The sequence below is a fragment of the Strix aluco genome, chromosome 5, assembly GCF_031877795.1.
Source record: "Strix aluco isolate bStrAlu1 chromosome 5, bStrAlu1.hap1, whole genome shotgun sequence".
NCBI lineage: Eukaryota > Metazoa > Chordata > Aves > Strigiformes > Strigidae > Strix > Strix aluco.
Window position 1 is genome coordinate 33,185,149 of NC_133935.1, and position 19,516 is coordinate 33,204,664.

At 42.1% G+C, this 19,516-nt stretch overlaps 1 protein-coding gene across 1 annotated transcript in view; it reads left to right on the forward strand.

Annotated features, from left to right (window-relative positions):
* GUCY2C (guanylate cyclase 2C) overlaps nucleotides 1–19,516 on the forward strand; it is a 50,004-nt gene that overhangs the window by 5,636 nt on the left and 24,852 nt on the right. Inside the window, exons 4-11 of the mRNA XM_074825394.1 lie at nucleotides 120–335; nucleotides 2,708–2,829; nucleotides 3,687–3,783; nucleotides 6,462–6,576; nucleotides 10,847–10,982; nucleotides 13,211–13,296; nucleotides 13,729–13,840; nucleotides 18,100–18,181. Of these exons, the coding sequence (XP_074681495.1) occupies nucleotides 120–335; nucleotides 2,708–2,829; nucleotides 3,687–3,783; nucleotides 6,462–6,576; nucleotides 10,847–10,982; nucleotides 13,211–13,296; nucleotides 13,729–13,840; nucleotides 18,100–18,181 (966 nt within the window). The remainder of the gene's footprint in view (nucleotides 1–119; nucleotides 336–2,707; nucleotides 2,830–3,686; nucleotides 3,784–6,461; nucleotides 6,577–10,846; nucleotides 10,983–13,210; nucleotides 13,297–13,728; nucleotides 13,841–18,099; nucleotides 18,182–19,516) is intronic.

Here is a 19,516-nt window from a genome sequence, read left to right on the forward strand (position 1 = left end):
ATTGCTGTTAAACTAATGCAGGGCACAAGAAGAGAGGGAGCTGAGGATGGAAATCGTGTGGTAGCTGCTTTGGTGTGACAGCAATCCATTCAGACTTGTCCTCTTGTCTCTCCTTTCAGAGTTGAAACAACACTGAGCCTGCCTCTGATCTCTGTAGGGAGTTTTGGACTGTCCTGTGATTACAAAGTAAACCTAACCCGCCTTCTGACCCCAGCCAGGAAAGTGAATGATTTCTTCTATCATTTTTGGAAAGAATCTCAGCTACCATTCAAAACCACAATCTGGGAATCTGCCTACATTTACAAGAGGAATGAAAACTCGGAGGCATGCCTCTGGTAAGATCCGGATCCACCTCTGACCCGGCTGTTGATAAACTCCACCTCCATCCTCAGACATGGTTCTTGCAAGCTATCCTTCAAGTCCTACACTTTGGGAGGTGCCTTACGGCTACCAAGGAATGAGAGAAGGAAAAGATGAATTATACTCTTTAGCTGTACTGCATATCTGAATGTTTTACTCAGTCTACTTTGAAGTATTCTCAAGCCTTGGCTTTTCCTGTGGACAGCATAGCTCACATGTTGTCCTTGCTGAAAATACCTTTTTACTGCATCCTTGATGTAAGTAGTGTGATATGAAAGGCTCCTCCATTGGGCTCTGCAAAGATGCCTTTTTAGTTCAGGGGTCTTTTCAAGCTCTTGTAATGTTTCTCCACATTAATGGCTTCAGTCTGTGGTCACTATTGTTACTCCAAAACATTTCCAAAGTTCAAACTGTATCTTTCTTTGAACAAAATGACCCCGATGATTGCAGAGTTTAAGCTGTGCTCTCACCAATTTGGAGCAAAGGAGACAGTTTTCACTTTGTGACCTGAAACATTAGCCTATGCTTGATTCTCAAGAATGCTGGGTTTTCTCCTTGCCTAAAATCAAAGGCTGTTTTTAGTCAAATAGGCTCTTTAATATACTGATATTTATCATTATTCTTCTATTATTGACTCTTATTCAATTTTCAGCTCATGTGAGTGTTTCCATGCTCCTTTGAATTTCTTTTCAATTTTGGGACATAAAATGTTGATAAATGAAAAAAAAAAATCTAATTTCTCCTACCAATTTTATAGATGTAGCTCAGAGGCAGCCAACAATTCATGGAAATAACTACAATTTTCTTTCCAATTCATAACCTGAGAAACTTACAGAATTTTAAGCAAAATTTATGACTGTATTGGCTTCAGAGTGATATAAGCATGGACTTACAGAATATTTTGTATACAGAATTTAATTTTCTTTTCTGAATTAAAGGGTCTAAAAACTGATCTCCTATTCACCATTTTGTAGATATTTAGGGACTGTTGTTGTTTCCTCCTTCTTTTTTGGTATAGATAGCAACTTGAACACATGATTTAATTGCTATGATTACCTCTCTGATACTTTGAAACATCCGTGCACTTTCCTTCTCTCTTACTACAATCCCTATTTCTCCATATCTGCAGCTATAATTGCCAATGCACTACACACACTTTAGCTAAATCCCTTTAATTCTGCAGGTTTCATACCTTTCAGGGAAGTCAATGCAAGTGCTTCTTACCTTGTCTTTATTAATACTTCTGTTCAGGACGTTTTTTATGACTTCAAAATTGTTCAAGCTTCTTTTCTTTATTGTTGAATTAATAAATTTAAAATAAATTTTGTATCTCTGCCCATTTTTCACCCTAATATAGTTGTAAAAATGCTTCTCATTCTGCTTTAATACAAACTGTCAGCTTGAAGGTTTTTGAACTAATTTTAAAAATCCATTTTTGCTAAAGCACAAGTTATACTGCAAGGGATAAATTTTTTCCCATATATGTATGAAAATAAGTGAATACCCACAGTGATAGCAAAATCAGGTTACGTCTCAACTATGTATATGTTCCTGTAAATTAATGGTTAATGATTCTATTCCTGAAAAAAAATGGGAGGCAAAAGATATTTAGTAGTTTATAGGTATGGGATCTCAGTGTTGCTAGATCAAAAGTTAAGCAGTTTGAAAACAAAGAGATTTATTCTGTTTTTCCCTCTGCATTAACTTTCAGACAGAATGTCTCTTCTCAGACACAAGTTGAGGCAAGAACAGGATTTAGGAGTTGGCTGGTTTTGCTTAGTCTTTTGGCTAGCTTTTACTCAGTTGGATTTTTTTTGCTGTCCTCATTTTTCCCCTTCAAGTTTTAACTGCCTCAGTATAGGGACTTTTTTGTTGCTACTTTCCTTCCTTTGCTTCTCCACAGTCAGGGTAGATGTGTGTTTTTTATCTCAGTTCTTTCTGCAGCTCCCATTTACTCCTTTGAACCTTCACATGTGTCTTTTAAGATTACCACTGATGTCTTAGAGCTCCTTGGCTCTGCCTCCCACTTAGTCTTACTTACTGTAATTTCCTCATATCCCTGATTTATTTTCTTAATTGTTAATGTCTTATTACATCATTGTATTCTCCAAACCCATCCTTTGTACAACCAGGCTCAAATACCTCTGGGTGACTTTCCAAACACTTCTGAGTCTTTCATGCCCTGTATTGATTTTCTCTCTTCTATTGCTGCAGAAAAAAGTGTTCCATACCGCCTTACAAACACTCTTGTGTGCTGTAAACATCCTATCTCGCATTTTGGCTTACTTAGGAGAATGTGAGGAGTTGTTAGCAATTTTCTGACAATTTCTGTGCTCCCTTGTGTCAGGTACATAAATGCGCTAGAAGCTGGGATCACACACTTCTCTGAAAAACTGAAGTTCAAGGAGATTTTAAGGACTCCGGAGCAGCTTAAAAATACTGTGACAGATCCAAACCGGAAAAGCAATGGTAAGGGGGGGCTGCAGGTGCATTCTCCCCTTCAGGTAAATTGTTCTTCCCAGGAAATCAGACCTACCCCTTAGCTATGTTTTAAGGATAGTCTTTCCATGGAGAAATGCAGATATACCATTTCACATGGATGCAAACACAAAATGGCACAAAGTTCCTAGATTTCTCTCTCCATCCCCATAAAATATGGGGGAACATCCTGGTTTCAGAGAGCTTTTGGGATGAATTATCCCATCTAGGCACAAGCTCTGTTTTGTGAAAGATTCAGAAATCCAGGAATCACAACTCCTCATAAGAAGGGCCTTAGATACTACAAGAATGTTTAGCTCTCTACCATTCCTGTGTTTGCAGCCCTGGTACATATATAGGCCTCATTGGTGCCAACAAGTGGCACTCCAGAAGTGATCCATCTAAACTAGAAAAGAGGATGAGTAAACACCTCATCTTCTCCTAAGACTAAGCACCTGACATCAGCAGACCAAGTGAATGAGAGAGTAATAAGTAAGCCAATAACACTATTACTTGAATGCCATTTAACTTAGAAATGTTCATATTCAGTAGCCTGTATTGCATCGGAACTGCTAATGCTTATTTGAGTGAGATAATGGTAGTGCTCTGGTGCAATCAGACAGAAAATGGTGCAGACATTGAGCCGCCTTTTACCACTTTCCCTCAGATACCCCAGTCTTAGGGTAGAGAGGCTGTAGCTCTGTGCCTGGCTCTCAGCAGAGTGCAGGTAATGTGCCTTAGCCCAGCAATGTTCTACTGCCTGCTACTCAAGCACGGAGGAGCAGCCAAATGCCCTCTTCTTGTCTGTACCTTTCACAAATCTGTCCCCATTTTTGCCCAATCTGTAGTGATCATCATGTGTGGCTCTCCAGCTGATGTGAGCACAGACCTGGGGACGGCGGAAGTGGATAAGGACATTGTTATCATCCTGATAGATCTCTTCAAGTAAAGTATCACCTTTGCTTTTCCTCTGTTCTCTGAAGTTTGCTGAAGGATAGAGATGATGGAAATAACCTGAGTAGAACTGTTTTGTTGAAGAAATGCTCTCTCAAAAAATGTTTTCCATTGCTATCTTTCCTCATATCTTACCATTTATCTAAGTTGCCTAGTGTTTAATTTGTGGCACATTCACTACAACATCCTCTACAACATCTCCTTTAGTTCACATAATATTTTTCTAAGGCAGTGACAGAGCAGGTAGGGGTCCACAGGTCCATCTGTGGACTCCTCAGTGCAGGAAGTCATGAGAGAACCACAGAGTCCAAAGTCAGAATGGTCGTGAGTTGTTCATATGAGATATTGTACATTTTTCATACACTCTGCCCAACCAGACCATTATGTAAATGTGGCGTATAGTATATATTTCTAGGCTCCATTTATTCAATTTTTAAATGATTCAAGAGTGGTACAACTATCTCTTCCACTTTATAACTCTTCCACTTCATAACCGTCTCTTTGACATCTTTGTAACTACATAAATCTAACTTTTCAGAGACGTTTCTTAGTATACAACCTAAGTTTTCTGTTGTTCAATTTCATCTTTATAGATGAGGACTGATATAAACTGGCCTTATCAATGGTAGCCTCAGAAGCTTTGTCTGCATATGAGGACTTAGAGATGAACTCTGGCGGTTAGCCTAAGTGACACAGCACAGCTCACATCGTATGGCTAAATGTAGATGTCCAAACTGCTTTTTGGGTATGGGTCCAGTCACCATAGCAAGTACAGTCTCAGAGAAAGCTAGCTGGCCTAGAACAAAACCATGTCTGGGACTGTGCTGGCAGCTTAATGGTATGGATGATCACAGGGCAAATGTATGTGCCCATGTCTCAATCCTACTTATTTCACTGGTGATGTAGCAAAAGAATCCATGAACTTCCAGGGCCTGTGGGACTGCCCAGCCCTTGTGTCTAAAGCTGACCTCGACAGGGCAGGGCTGAGGCACTGTGGATTCATGACTTTAGTCATTTAACCTTTGGGTCCAAACTGGAGCCTGTAGTTCAAGTTCTAATAGGATCTTCTCTGTCCTGTTCACCTTCAAGTTCATCATATATATTTTACAGAAGTGCCTCTAAGAGCTTTAGGCTTTCCACCACTTTATCCAGGCACTAGGAATCCCCAGCTGCTTTTCCTGAGGCAACTGGCCACAATTCCTGGTTCTTTATAAATGCACAATGGAGACTTAAGTGCATGAGTGCTTTTACTTACTGGTCTTGCATGTATAATTGTGGCCTCACAATAGGTGAGGGCGATTAGGGGCTTCTCTGCTGTGATATGCATCCTTCTGATATACACAACTGCCTTATCCCATTTTATATGCTGCCCTCTTTAAATTTGCTATATACCCCTGGTTTTGCTGAATATCTCAAATTATGTTCTTCTTAAAACAGAAACAAAATACAGTCACATATTAGATCCAAACTCAAGTTGTAGGAGAAGACAGTAGGCAAGGTCCCAACCTTCTCCAGGAGTCAGGTCCCTCAGACAAAGTGATGGATTTAAATTTTGTTCAGCTCTGAGCCTGCCAGCAGCCAGGACACACAGTGTTTAAGCCTCCCTCAGGGCAGGTGGGATGCTGTAGGATTATCCAGTCTGGTTGAGTCTAAGGAAGTTTCTTTTTCACCTGGCTAGTTCAGTCCAAGCCTGAATGAAAAGCACTTTGAAATTCGTCTGGGTGAAAAGCGCAGTGTAAAAGTCAGAAGGTTCAGGGAAAGGGAGGGACAGGGCTCTGGTGTCAGGATCCCATCTGATGGCCGTGGAGCAGAGCCTGTGGTCTTTAAAAATTCTTAATACAGTACTAACTGAAAAAATAAAAGGACGATCAAACATGAATAATGAGAGAAGGCTCATATAATGATTTTTTAATCAATCTAGCTATAGCAATGATAGGTGCTGCCACTTGACACTAATATCTATTGCTAAATTCCTCTGTAACATGTGAATCCAGTGGTTGCTGGTCTGTGAAACACTTCCAGATGGCCTGTCAGGGTGATGAAACCAAAGGTACTTGAAAGCTACAACCTTTTCATAGTTTTCAAGTTCAGATAGTTTCCTCTGATTTTCCTAGCTCACTGAATTAAACACATAAATCAATAAGCTTCTCTCTGCACGTCTCTTGATTGTTTCATGCCTTCCTGTTAAATGCTTTTAGTGCAAATCCTGCTGTGATCAATTCTAGCAGGAAATATCAAAATTAAGAGGAACATGCAGAAGAGTGCAGAAGAAGCCGGAAACATGCACAATAACACAAAGAAACTACAGATCGTGGTACAGTGGATTCCAAGAAGAGACTTGGTTTTAATAAATATAAACTCCTGCTTGAAAGAATAGGAAATAAAAAGGACAGAAGCCAGTTACAATAATAACAATAATTCACTGCAACCTTTGAGTTTCAGATTGCCAGATCTCTTTGATATTACCTTTTCATGTAGTTAAGCATAGAAGCTGGCATCAGGGAATGAAGAACTTAGAGAGTTTTGTCCATGATGAAATTTTATGTTTAGAACTACTTTTTTAACCTGTTAAGTAACAATGCTGCTGGGGAGAGGAGAGTGATTCTGTCATGGTTACCACTGTCTCTCTTGCTGATTGTTCGTGGGGTTCTTGTGCTTTGCTTTTGCAGTAACATGTACTTCGGGAACAACAACTCAGCCCGTTACATGCAGAATGTACTTGTCCTGACTCTGCCACCAGCTAATTATGACTTGAATACCACAAAGACTGAGGATGCTGTCCTGGTAACCACACTATTTTATATCTGATTATTGCATTCAATTCATGTTCATAAACTAGGAAATGAAAACTAAAAATGCAGCTGTAATCATCCCCCATCATGCTTCTATGCTGATATTTTCTTACGTTATTGCAGGATGACATTTTGTCCTGCTGTGATGATTTAAACTAGATATGAGGGGGGAGGGGAAGATAACTGGGCCTGTTAGGAATAAGCTCAAGGGAAACATGCCAAGGCTTGAAGGATGGTGGACTGGTGAGGGCTCTCCCTCTGCCATTTCATCTGAGAGAAGGGATAGATATTTAGAAATCATGGAAGCACCTGAGAAGGGACTGGTAAGAAATGGGGCCCACACTCACAAAAAGGTGTAGGATTCATTAGCTCATCTCAAGTACATCTATACCAATGCACGCAGTATGAGCAACAAACAGGGGGAGCTTGAAGCCATGATGCAGCACGAGAAGTATGACATAGTAGCTATAACAGAAATGTGGTGGGATGCCTCACACAACTGGAGTGCTGCAATCAATGGCTACAAGCTCTTCAGGAGGGATAGACAGGGAAGGACAGGTGGTGAAGTGGCCCTGTATGTTAGAGAATGCTATGAGAGCTCAGAAATCTAGTATAGTGATAACGGGGTTGAGAGTGTGTGGATTAGGTTAAGGGCCAATAAAGCAGATCTTGCTGTGGGAGTCTGCTATAGACTCCCAACCAAAGCAGTGAGGTGGATGAAGCTTTCTACAAACAGTTGGGAGAAATCTTGTGGTCACTTGCCGTTGTTCTTGTGGGGGACATTAACCTCCCGGGTATCTGCTGGGATCACAACACAGCAGAGGGGGAATAATCCAGGAGGTTCCTGGAATGTGTGGAGGATAACTTCCTCACGCAGCTGGTGAGTGAACCGACCAGGGAAGGTGCCCTCCTGGACCTGCTTCTTGTGAACAGGGAAGAGCTTGTGGGGGAGGTAAAGGTTGGAGGCTGTCTAGGGTGCAGTGATCATGAGATGATTGAGTTTTCAATCCTTGGAGGAACAAAGAGAGGGGTTAGTACAACTGCCACCTTAGACTTCTGGAGGGCAAACTTTGACCTGTTCAAGAGACTGGTTAACAAAATCCCTTTGGAGGCTGCCTTGAAGGATATGGGAGTCCAGGAAGGCTGGTCATACTTCAAGAACGAAGTCTTAAAGGCACAGGAGCAGGCTGTTCCCACGTGCTGAAAAACAAGCAGATGGGGAAGGAGACTGGCCTGGCTAAACAGGGACCTTTGGCTGGATCTCAAGAACAAAAGGAGAATCTATGACCTTTGTAAGAGGGGCCAGGCCTCTCATGAAGACTATAAAGTTGTAGTGAAGTTATGCAGGGAGAACATTAGGAGAGCCAAAGCGCAGCTAGAGCTCAACTTAGCTGCAGCTGTTAAGGATAATAAAAAATGTTTCTATAAATTCATTAACAACAAAAGGAGGATTAGGGAAAATTTATTGGATGCAGAGGGAAACATAGCAACAAAGGATGAGGAAAATGCTGAGGTGCTCAACGCCAACTTTGCCTCAGACTTTAGCAGTGGAACTGGCTGTTCCCTGGACACCCAGACTCATGAGCTGGGCGATGGGGAGGGGAAGCAGAATGAGGTCAGCACAATTAAAGAGGAAGTGGTCAGAGACCTGCTACACCACTTGGATGCACACAAGTCTGTGGGACTGGATGGGTTACACCCAAGGGTGCTGAAAGAGTTGGCAGATGTGCTCTCCAAGCTGCTTTCCATGATTTAGCTGAAGTCATGGCTAACTGGGGAGGTCCCATTGGACTGGAGGGTGGCAGATGTGACACCCATCTACAAGAGAGGCAGAAAGGACGATCCAGGAAACTCTAGAGCTGTCAGTCTGACCGTGGTGCCAGGGAAGGTCATGGAGCAGGTCATCTCGAGTGCCATTAAAAGTCATATAATGGACAACCAGGGGATCCGGCCTAGTCAGCATGGGTTTATGAAAAGCAGGTCCTGCCTGACAAACCTGATCTCCTTCTATGACAAGATGACTCGACTATTGGATGAAGGTAAAGCTGTGGATACTGTCTACCTGGATTTTCGAAAAGCATTCAACACAGTTCCCCATAGGATTCTCATAGAAAAACTGGCTGCTCATGGCCTGGATGAGTGAATGGTCTGCTGGATCAAGCACTGGCTGAATGGACGGTCCCAGAGATGGCGGTCAATGGAGCTAAATCCAGCTGGTGGTTGGTCACAAGTGGTGTTCCTCAGGGATCGGTGTTGGGACCATTTCTGTTCAACATCTTTATTGATGATCTTGATAAGGACATAGAGTGTATCATCAGTAAGTTTGCAGATGACACCAAGTTAAGCGGGAATGTCGATCTGCATGAGGGTAGGGAGGCTCTACAGAGGGACTTGGATAGATTGGATGTGTGGGCCAACGTTAACAGGATGAGCTTCAACAAGGCCAAGTGCCAGGTCCTGCACTTGGGCCACAACAACCCCATGCATTGCTACAGGCTTGGGGAGGTGTGGCTGGAGAGCTGTGTGGAAGAAAAGGATCTGGGGGTTCTAATTGACAAGCAGCTGAACATGAGCTAGCAGTGTGCCCAGGTGGCCAAGAAAGCCAACGGCATCCTGGCTTGTATTAGAAATAGTGTGACCAGCAGAAGTAGGGAGGTGATAGTCCCCCTGTACTCTGCACTGGTGAGGCCACACCTGGAGGATGGTGTCCAGTTTTGGGCCCCTCAATACAAGAGAAATATCGAGGTGCTGGAACGAGTGCAGAGGAGGGCAACGAAGCTGGTGAAGGGCCTGGAGAACAGATCCTATGAGGAGAGATTGAAGAAGCTGGGACTGTTCAGTTTGAGGAAGAGAAGACTAAGGGGAGACCTCATCACTCTCTACAACTACCTGAAAGGACGTTGTAGAGAGGTTGGTGCTGGTCTCTTCTCACAGGTGATTAGTGACAGAACAAGAGGGAATGGCTTTAAACTGCAACAGGGGAGGTTCAGACTGGACATTAGGAAAAAATTTTTCACAGAAAGAGTGGTCAGACAGTGGAATAGGCTGCCCAGGGAGGTGGTGGAGTCACCATCCCTGGATGTGTTTAAGGGTCGTTTAGATGAGATGTTGGGGGATATGGTGTAGGGGAGAACTTTGTAGAGTAGGGCTGATGGTTGGACTCAATGATCCCAAGGGTCTTTTCCAACCTGAATGATTCTGTGATTCTGTGATGATGTAAAAATATAGTATCATAAGGCAAACATGCAGGGTCTCCTATTCCTGCTTCGTGAAGTTCAACTCAAGCTTTTAATTTGGTCTGCAAGTGTCATGCTCACAGGGCTTGAGAGAGACTTATTAGGTACATGGCCTTCTGACTCCACTTCTGAGTGACTGACAATCTTTTATGTAGCTGCAATACATCACTTAACGAAGATCTATAGGTGTAATTGAGATGTGAGCATGGAAAGTTCAGAACTAATAATTGTTGAGTGATTTTTGTGTGCAGATATGTATAAATGGTGGCAACCATTGCTGTTTCTGTCCAGGGACTTTCCAGTTAAACTTCAAAAGCAGGAACTTTTTTTTCTGTAGGAAATATGTATTTTTTAATTTCCTGAAAAGCAGAAGCTATGCAAACCCTGTATCTACTTACTGAAACTGATACTCCTACTGTCTGTCTGGGAATCAGACTCTACATGTAGATTTCCTCCCAGGATTTGTGGCTTTGAGTTCCAGCTCTTCAGCAGGCAGCCTGAAGCTTCTGGCTGGATTTACAGGGATTCCAGATCCCCCAGCCTGAGCTCAACGCTTTTTGTGTGCCAGCTCTATGGCAGGCTGCTGGAAATTCTGGCACAGCTCCTTGCCCCTGAGCTGTGGCCATCTGGAAGCCCAGACTTGCTGGCACCACACTGGATTATCTGCACAGAAAGTCTAATCTAAAGCCAGGGGCTTTGGGTGCCATTGAGCAGACCTGCCTAGAACCTACAGTATAGGATTTCTTGAATCCTTTGCACCAGGATCAGCATGCCAGAGCTCTACATTGGCCTCTTACAAGTCTTCACCACTTCCCTGTCTTCATACACCAAAAGTATATTTTGTTTACCTTTATTTTTCCAAGACAGAACACTGATGTGGCATTGCCCATCTACTCACTCAGTGTTTAGCGCATTCTGGTCTTCAATGCTGGAGTTTTCGCCAAATGGAGACCACCAAAGATATTGTGGTTTTAAGGCAGAAGCATGAACTCTCAAATTGCTGTTTTTCTTTTTCTCCTGTTCTAGATGGAAGATGAGTTTCTTGTTGGCTATTTTAATGCAGTCTTGCTGTTTGGACATATTCTGAAGAAATTTATCTTCTCCCAGAGTCCAGTGTCACCTCTCAGTTTCATCAATGAATCCCGAAATACCACCTTTGAAGGTAAAAAATGTAGAGTCCTGTGCAGGTTCACTAAATTGATGAGGGGAAAGAAAATTGTTTTTAAACACTCTTAGGGTAAGTCACTTCTACACTAAACAAGTCCAAGACCTTCAATGAGTTTTACTCTCACTTCTTTTTCTTTTTCTATTATTTTTCCCAAGGATGTTATCTTCAGTATTAGCAGAAGCACTACATAGCAGTCATTCAGAATCACCTTAGAAGAGATAGAAAATAAAAATGATGATGATAATCTGAAACACTGCAATTAGCAAAAGACTGTTTGAGAACCAGACCCCTTTCTGGGCTGTTGCATCTTTCCTGGTGCTTTGAAGTACAAAGCACATTTAAAGAATATTGCTGCCTATGGAGGGGTGGGGGAAGGAGGAGAGACAGAGCTTCCCAGCCATCAGAAATGGAGGACAGGGATGAGGACCTGAAGCTGGTGTCATTCTTTTGACAAAGAGATGAACTCTCTATAGGGAGACTATTTGGAGAATGAGAAAGAAGCTGGAAGAGTGAAGCATATAGGTGGGTTTCACAGTTCATGCTTCCTCCAGAGGCAACCTGACATTCAGGTTGTTAATTCACAACAGTGGTATTTCTAAGCTTTCCCCCAGAGGTCTAGTCTTGACTTAAGGACAGTATGTATGAAATATGATTGATGTTCAAAATTACTCTGAAATCCTCTTAGGTAAGCTTTAATTGAAGTAGTTTCAGCCATTTTCCAGTTTACAAAGCCATCGTGGGCCTGGGTGCCTGACAATGTGAGTGTAAGCCATATGGCAATTGGTTGGCTCTTCTTAGTCCACTTTCTTGTTCCTCTCACAGGTTGTCTAGCACTAATGGGCTTTTGTAGGCCATGGGCTTAAAATCACAGAATTTGATCATTAGAAAAAGACAGAGGCAATACTTAGACAAAGAAGTGACAACGCTACCTCTCTGGAAGGAAAGTCCCAGCTGTCACTTCACATCAGAGATCTGTACCAAAATGACAACCCAAAGCTTTGTGTTTATGTCCCATCCACTCTCAGCGAACACATGTGTAGAAGTTTCCCAGATTTTCCTAATAGGCCTAGCAGGTTTTAGGCTTATCTTTGAGTTAACCATGGTATTCCAAACCTAGCAAAATATAGTTTATAATTCCTCCTGGAGACAGCATCCTTTTTTGAGTATCAGTAAACTCATCTCTTTAGTTTCACTCTAAATTTGAAAGGTAAGTTGCACAAAATTTTCTACTTATCCAAAATAATCTTACACTCTAATGCTCCACATTAGCAATAGGTCTAGTTTTAAAAAAAAATCCTAAAAGTGAAAGATGTTGAACCACCTTCATTCTTTCTTGTGCTGGAGGCTGATAGTGTATAAATATTGTTCATACAATATTTATTTTGGTATTAAGAAGGTAGACCATGAAAAACTTAGCATCAGTTTTTGAGGTAGGAAGGGAGAAGGTAATTCCCAAACTAAAATGATGATGCTGAGCTTTAGGAAAAATAAAATAAGCCATCAGCAACAGCAGCAAAAGAGCAAGCTGAAGTTGATCAAAAAGACTCTCCTGAAAAAAGAAGGGAAAAAATGAGACTTTCAGAAGTGGTGGGTATTGGCTAAGCTTGTGCTTTTGTTGAAGTGACTGACTTCATGAGAGCAAAGTCAAGCCACACTGAGGTATTTAGGAAGTTCGACCTTAAAATCACTGGAATTTGCTACATAGGCGATTTCTCAGTCTGCACATTTGCTGACATACAGAGGCAGGAGGTTAAAGGGAAAAAGAACCTGGTTAAAATAATATTATTGGAGCTAAGCAGGTAGCTCTCAAAAGAGTAAGAGGAATGAAAGTATCCCTATATTTCCTTTCTTGCTGATAGATTCAAACTGTAGGTGGAAACAGGCAATTTCCCTTCTCACTTCTAAAATGGTCCCTTCAGCAGAGGTTACTCTGACATTCTTGGTATTCTGAAAAAGACTGACAAATATATTTTTCTATAGCTAGAGGGAGACTTTCCTCTTCAGTGCAGTCAATTCAATGTCTTTTATTGATTTTGTAGAGAAAATGTAGCATGTTATTAAGGGAGAAGTAGCACCACAATAAGCTGATATGTATTCTAGCATGTACATGAAGAAGAAAAATATCCAGAGCATGAGAAATCCTTTTATATATCCCATCCTTCCTGCCACATATTTGTGTTTCTGAGAATGCAAGCCCTCTGACTAATTCCTTGTGTCTACAGGTGTATTGGGTCCTGTGACTCTAGATGAATTTGGAGACATTGATACCAATTTGACCCTGCTGTATACGTCACAGACTGCAACTCATGTATGTATGTCCAGGGAGGAACTGTTCAACCTTATATGTGAAAGGAAAAACAAAATACCCTGTACTATTGCATAAGAATGATGAAAATAACTACAGCAGAAGTGGTGGCGTGCCAAGGCATGCTGTGCATGCCAGGAGGGGTCATGAGAGTAGTTCTGGAGACTGACAGGATTGATGTAATCTGGTGATTCAGTAAGTAAAGTGCAGTTGGTATTTTGTGGGACTGATACATTTCTTTTCAGAGAGAGGGGAGGAATGAGGAAGAATATGGCAACCAAACATATGGCTAAGCTGAGGAATGCACCACTGTAGCAGAAAGAGCAAGAATTAGTTTGAGTTTGGGCAACACATTTATTAAGGGTAGTTTAAAGCAAGGGACGGAAGAGGGAGAGCACAGCTGCTGACTGCATTTCTTCCCTCCTACACTCATAGTTCAGTATCCTTCTGTATTTCAACACTCAGAAGAACGAGACACGCGTGGCGACTGCCATTCCGGATTTTGTCTGGAAGAACCACAAGCTGCCCAGTGATACTCCAGGCACTGGTGAGACACCCATTAAACCTACCTCTTCTTCAAAGACAAGTCAACAGTTCTAAAATCCATCTGCTGTGCAATCTAGCATGCCACCTTCACACTGCCCCAGCCAGTGACAGCAGGACCTGAGGGCAGAACAGCATCTTTCCTTTCCTTGCCCCAACTGCCCATGTTCTCTGCGTCCAGCCCAGTTCTAAACCTGCATTTCTGTTTAGGCGCTACTAAGTATCTTGTAGACTCCATACTGTACCAGTGGTTGTGGGTACTACCATGGCGTGTTATGGAAGAGGTCACCCCTGAACGTATAACCTTCACTAGAAGATGGTGGGGTTATGAATTGCTTGAAAGACTGTTCAGGAAAGGCAGCAGAGTTAAGGTTATGATGAGTTATCTGACTCTGCATTTCTGTATTGCTGATGCAGCACAGGGCTTCTGCTTGCCCCTTTATCCTTGTTGTAGGGAACTGGGGAGAGGACACAGCACTGTGCAGACTCAGGGTGCTTCTCTGGACGGGTTTCTTTGGAGAGCTGGCTCTTTGCAGGAAGGCAATGGGAAAATAGGTTATTGCTCTATCTATACCCAAAGTTTAAATCTGAAATCCCAGAAATCATCACCTCCTTTTCTTCTGAGTTTTTGGTGACTCCTAGACAGAACGTATGAAATCCCTTGTTCTTCAGCATAGCAGAGTAGTAGCCTTGTCAGTCTGATCAGATTGGGATTGTTTCCCCATTTAGACTGCTGCCACGTGGTGATTGGCAATGGAAAGGCATATGCTTCAGGGTATGATATGCAGGATAAAAATTATTGCAGTGGTAGTGGTTGCAAGGGTTAGTGCATGGTGGGTTAGTGTTCACCTGAGTCATTCCCATCAGTGAGTGTCCAAAGGTGCCACTGTTAAAGGTCTCTGCTAAAGGCCTCCATTAGTCTGCTGTACTGCTTACCTAACATTAGGGAATAGGTAAAGCAATAACTGGAGAAACAAACACCTTCTGCTAAATAAGAGTCCATTCGCAGTAAGGTGGTACATGGATTCAAATGTTTTTATTCCTCAGTAAAGTAAATCAGATGACTTCAAATTAGGGTTTACCCCTCCTAAGAGAAGCAGAGGTAGTTGTTCATTGCCAGGGACCCATGGGAACTGTCCGGAGCAGGCAGCAGCACTGACAAGACTCCATTTAGACAGCTCTGGGAAGAGCAGAGAGAGTTCAGTGGAGCTTTCATTTCTCAAGTCTGGTCAAATCTCTGGTCTCCCTTGGTATCACCACAAGTCCTGCTTGTGCAGAGACAGCAATGCCGCACATGTCAGCCACAGAGTCTCCTTGCACCAGCTCCCTGAGCTGTGTACTGCTGGCATCAGTCTTCTCGGTGTGACTCCAGTCCCATTCTCATCCATCCCTTGGGCCCCACAACATGCTGTGTTGTCAGTGGAACTTCGTATCTTTTAAAACATTCCCTTGAGTATGTCCTTGGTTGAAGCTGCTGCAGAAGTGCAAAACAAAAATGGGAACTGCAGAATGCCAATGTCTACAAACCAGTAGCTTAACATTCAGCGCTTAATGAAGGCCTGACTGTAGCCAAACTATACTAAACCAAAGTAAAACCACCTCCCACAGGCACTTGATTATTTTGTTTTCACTTTTTTTTTTTTTTTTTAAATAAACCTTCCTTCAGTGTGATTCTGAATAAATATATTCCCCCAAAGGGCAACTTTTTATGGCCAAAGTTTAAGTAATCACCATGCCTTGCCAAGGCCAGTCAAAACTTTCCAACCAGAAATATGTTTTTTCCTCCAGGGAGGTGAACACACACAGCAACCAGAGCTCTACTACTTCCTAAGGTCTAATTGAGAACACCTGACCTAGTTCTGCTACCCTCCTTCCTCCTGGCATTCCGTAAAAAAAGGGGCTTCATCCACATTTTCCCATTATTCAGGAAGTTTTAACCTTCGCTCAAAACATGGATAAGGTTAGTCTTCAATACACAAATATTTCTGGTTCCTGAGGATCTGAGAACAGTTAATTTGAGATGCGTTCTCCCTTTGTGTGTTGTAATACTAAGAGCCAGGAGGTGGTAGCAGAGCCTCAGGAACGGGAAATTGTGGTCCCACAGCCCTTCCATGGGAATTTACAACCTGCCGACTGTTGAACTGCAAGCCACGATTCACAGACGTTAAGTTTTAGAGACTTCATACCAAATGGCTTTGCACATTCTCATGTATCTGTCGTTTTATAGTGGTGACTTAATGTCCCTTCTTGGCAGAGGGAAACAGTAGTACTGACAGTTTTCAGTGGAGAGCATCAGACTAATATTAAGTTACTAGGAGGCCCTGAGACTGATGCTGGGATGAGCACACAGAAAGAACGTGGGGAGAAGTGATACACAGAACAAGAAAAATCAAAGCTGGAAAGCTGGTTCCAAAATCCAGAGTTGTTCCTAAATTGAATTCTATGTCAGATGCAGACACTTACATCGGTGTGTTGAAAATCCCTGCTCAGTTGCTGCCTGATTCTTAAGGCATCTGGTGTGTGTCACGTTGCTTTTTATTTATTTATTAATTTTTACACTTTATCAGTTTTCTGTGTGCCTTTATTTCTGTTTCTGGGCACAGGCAGAAATGCATTAGCCCCAGTAAGGCTGAGTAGCCGGGCTCTTTCACTATCCATAACCAGCATGGCAATCTGCAAAACGAGATTCTCCTCTGCCTTCTTTGCCTGAGAGACTTGCTCAGTAGAGTAGGTACACTCTAGCTGTGTGGCCACCAGATGAAGCTCTGCACTGATGGCCTGTTGCTTTTCAAAGGAAGTTGATGGCTGCAACTTTCATTCTCAGTACTCCTGAGCTTCAAGAACTGACCCAAGACAGGCTTCAGTTTGCTTTTCCACATTAAGACAACCAAAATTGCAACCTCAGATAGTTCCCAGCCTTGGCTGTCCTGCCTGCCTGCTCAGGATTAGGACTCTTGTGTGCTCTGCGGTTTTGGGTCTAAGTCCTCAGATGCCTGAACAGCCTGATTTTCAAATTGTTTGGCACCTAAGAGCTTCCAAGGACACTTTACTAGCTTTGTGCTGCCACCATATTATTCTCCCTCTATAGGATATGAATTTCCTATTGAAGAGTACAGTCCACTCAGTAGCACTTGTCCCAACACAGTGTCTACAGAAGTGTTCAGAAATGATTCCACAGTCTCCAAAGCTCTGTCTACAGCAACTACAGGATGATATTAAACAACTGGGCCAATAAGGGGAAAACCCAGGTGCGACATGTTGAAAAGTCTGCGTATGTTAAAAGCTGTACCATGTTTTTCATCCTGACCTCTTCTTGGATAACAAGTTTTTGTGAGAAATGCCTTTCAAATCCACTACTGGCTGTACTCTATATGAGCTGAAATTCTGGGTGGAAGCTTTAGGTGTATCCCATCCTGAAGCAAATTATATCAGCAAAGACTCTGGTTGAAGAAGATATTGTGGAAAATTGTGGAAAATTCACTCTAAAGGGACATATGTCTTTCTCACTGGGTGGGTACCCTGAAGGACTGGAAAAGAAAGGACATACATTATAGAGCCTGAATCAGAAAGTCATCACTGAGTATTGCATTTAATGATAAAAACAGTAGGGATCAAACCCTTGTTCCCCATTTCAGAGAAAGCCTTATCCAAAGGAGTCAATGAGGAGCCCATTTTGCATTAAGCCGTGGGTATGTTGAGGGAAAACAGTGTTTCCTGCCTTCCAGTGACTCTGATTTCAAATTGTCAACTGCTTACCCCACCTACCTCCCTATCCCACAGAGACTTGTACCCAAGGTTTGCCTCCACCATCTTCTCTTATGGAGTTACTACAAGGAGAAGTCTGGCTGCTTCATTTTTAAGAATGTGGTTAACTAAGAAAAGCCAGCTTTTATTCCTGGACTATCCTGGTTTGCTTTTAAAGAGGAGAACACCTGGAAACTGCTGCTGAGCTGATGTGAGATTTAGTGTTGTTAAATTTACTTCCCACCTGGGTGTACCTACAGAGTGCCCATGCCTCAGGTGGGGATGTAAGACTGCACTGCTCTGGGTTATGCTTCATCCCGCAGTGAAAGGGGCAGGCACGTGTCATCTCTAGGCAGTGCTGGACTTTACCAAAGCGTCTCAATTTGGATGTGACCGAAGAATACCCCTGCTCAGCTACTGTGACTTGACATGTGTGGGTGAGGGTAATTTCTTAAATATAATATTGTTTTTCAGTGTCCTCTGTCAAGGTGTTTATTTTTCAATTTTTCTTTTCTGCAGGCCCACACATCTTGACTATTGCTGTCTTTACACTCACAGGAATTGTGATTCTGGTTCTCATCATCTCTTTGCTGATTCTAAGGTACCAACCCCTTTGGCCTTCTGTTTGTCCTTGAACAGTTTTCCTCCTGGGGCAATGCCTTTGATCTCTCCTTGAAGAGCCATTCATTAGCTTACCTTACATACCTGGGTGGTTGACCTCAGTGTGAACTCTTTAGTATATGCCAAGTAGTGTTTGCATCCATAGCATTGTTATGTCAGGTTAATAATCAAAGGAGAAGATGCAGCAAGGCTCAGAGTTTTTTTATCTGCTAACAAGCTCTGATTTCTATACATACACAGAAACATATGTCTCAGACTGATCTTCAGACTTTTTCCACTTTACTGCCCATCTTTAGCTTACTTGGGGTTCACTTATGTTTCTTTAACCTATTGGTGACCCAAAAATTCAATCTAGGAGGAGGTATTTGTCTTGAGTCACTGTTGGAGTCAAAACACCATGAGGTTTTGGTGTTTTCATTGCATGGATCCATCCTGTCTTTCAGTTTCTTCCAACTCAGCCCAATTCCTTGCATGTTGACTTTTCTAACAGCTGGAGTTTAATAAGCGTACCACAGTTCAGCTTTATTACAATGGAAAAAACAGTAATAGAAATCAATGATGTCTCCCTTTGCTGGAAGAAGTGCCACTGCATTTCCAAAGTATGTGATTTTCTTTCATTGTGTTTTCTTTACCTGTACATCTGTTTTCAGTAGCTCAGCATCCCTCCCTGCTATATATCAGAGAACTTCAGAAAAAGTGAGAAAATCAAGTCTTGAAAAACTTGATTAGAAACAGATACTACACAGGCTTTCTTATTTTGAGTGGAGCAATCTGCCTTGCTAACTAAAGCTTTTCACAAGAGAAAAATCAAAGATGAAGATATACAACTCTTACACACCCAGTTGTGTAAGAGTACTTGGGTTGTACTCAAGAAATGGAAGAGCTAATCATTGTCACAGCTAAACAGTAACATATAAACAGACAGGTAAAGTTTGTAATTGCTATGAAAATTTATAAAAATTTGTCTGGAGACAGTATGGACTTCTTATAAAAGGTTCTGTACTCTTCCATATTTGCAGATGCATAAAATGTAAAGATTCTGTTTAGATGATTAGATTATTGTATACATATCATTGTAATATTCCCAACCATCAAATATAGAAGATTCCTGAGGATTTTTTTTAGAATAAAGCTTACCTTTTTATTGTCAAAATAATAGCAAAATTCTCAACTATAATTTCAACCAAAGATTGTCTCCTAGCAAGCAAAGGAGAAGAGAGACTCAGCTATGAAAGTTAACAAAATGACTCATCATTCCTTCTTTATTTCCCAAGTGTCTAGGACACTTGAACTATCCCACAACTCCCTGTGTAGT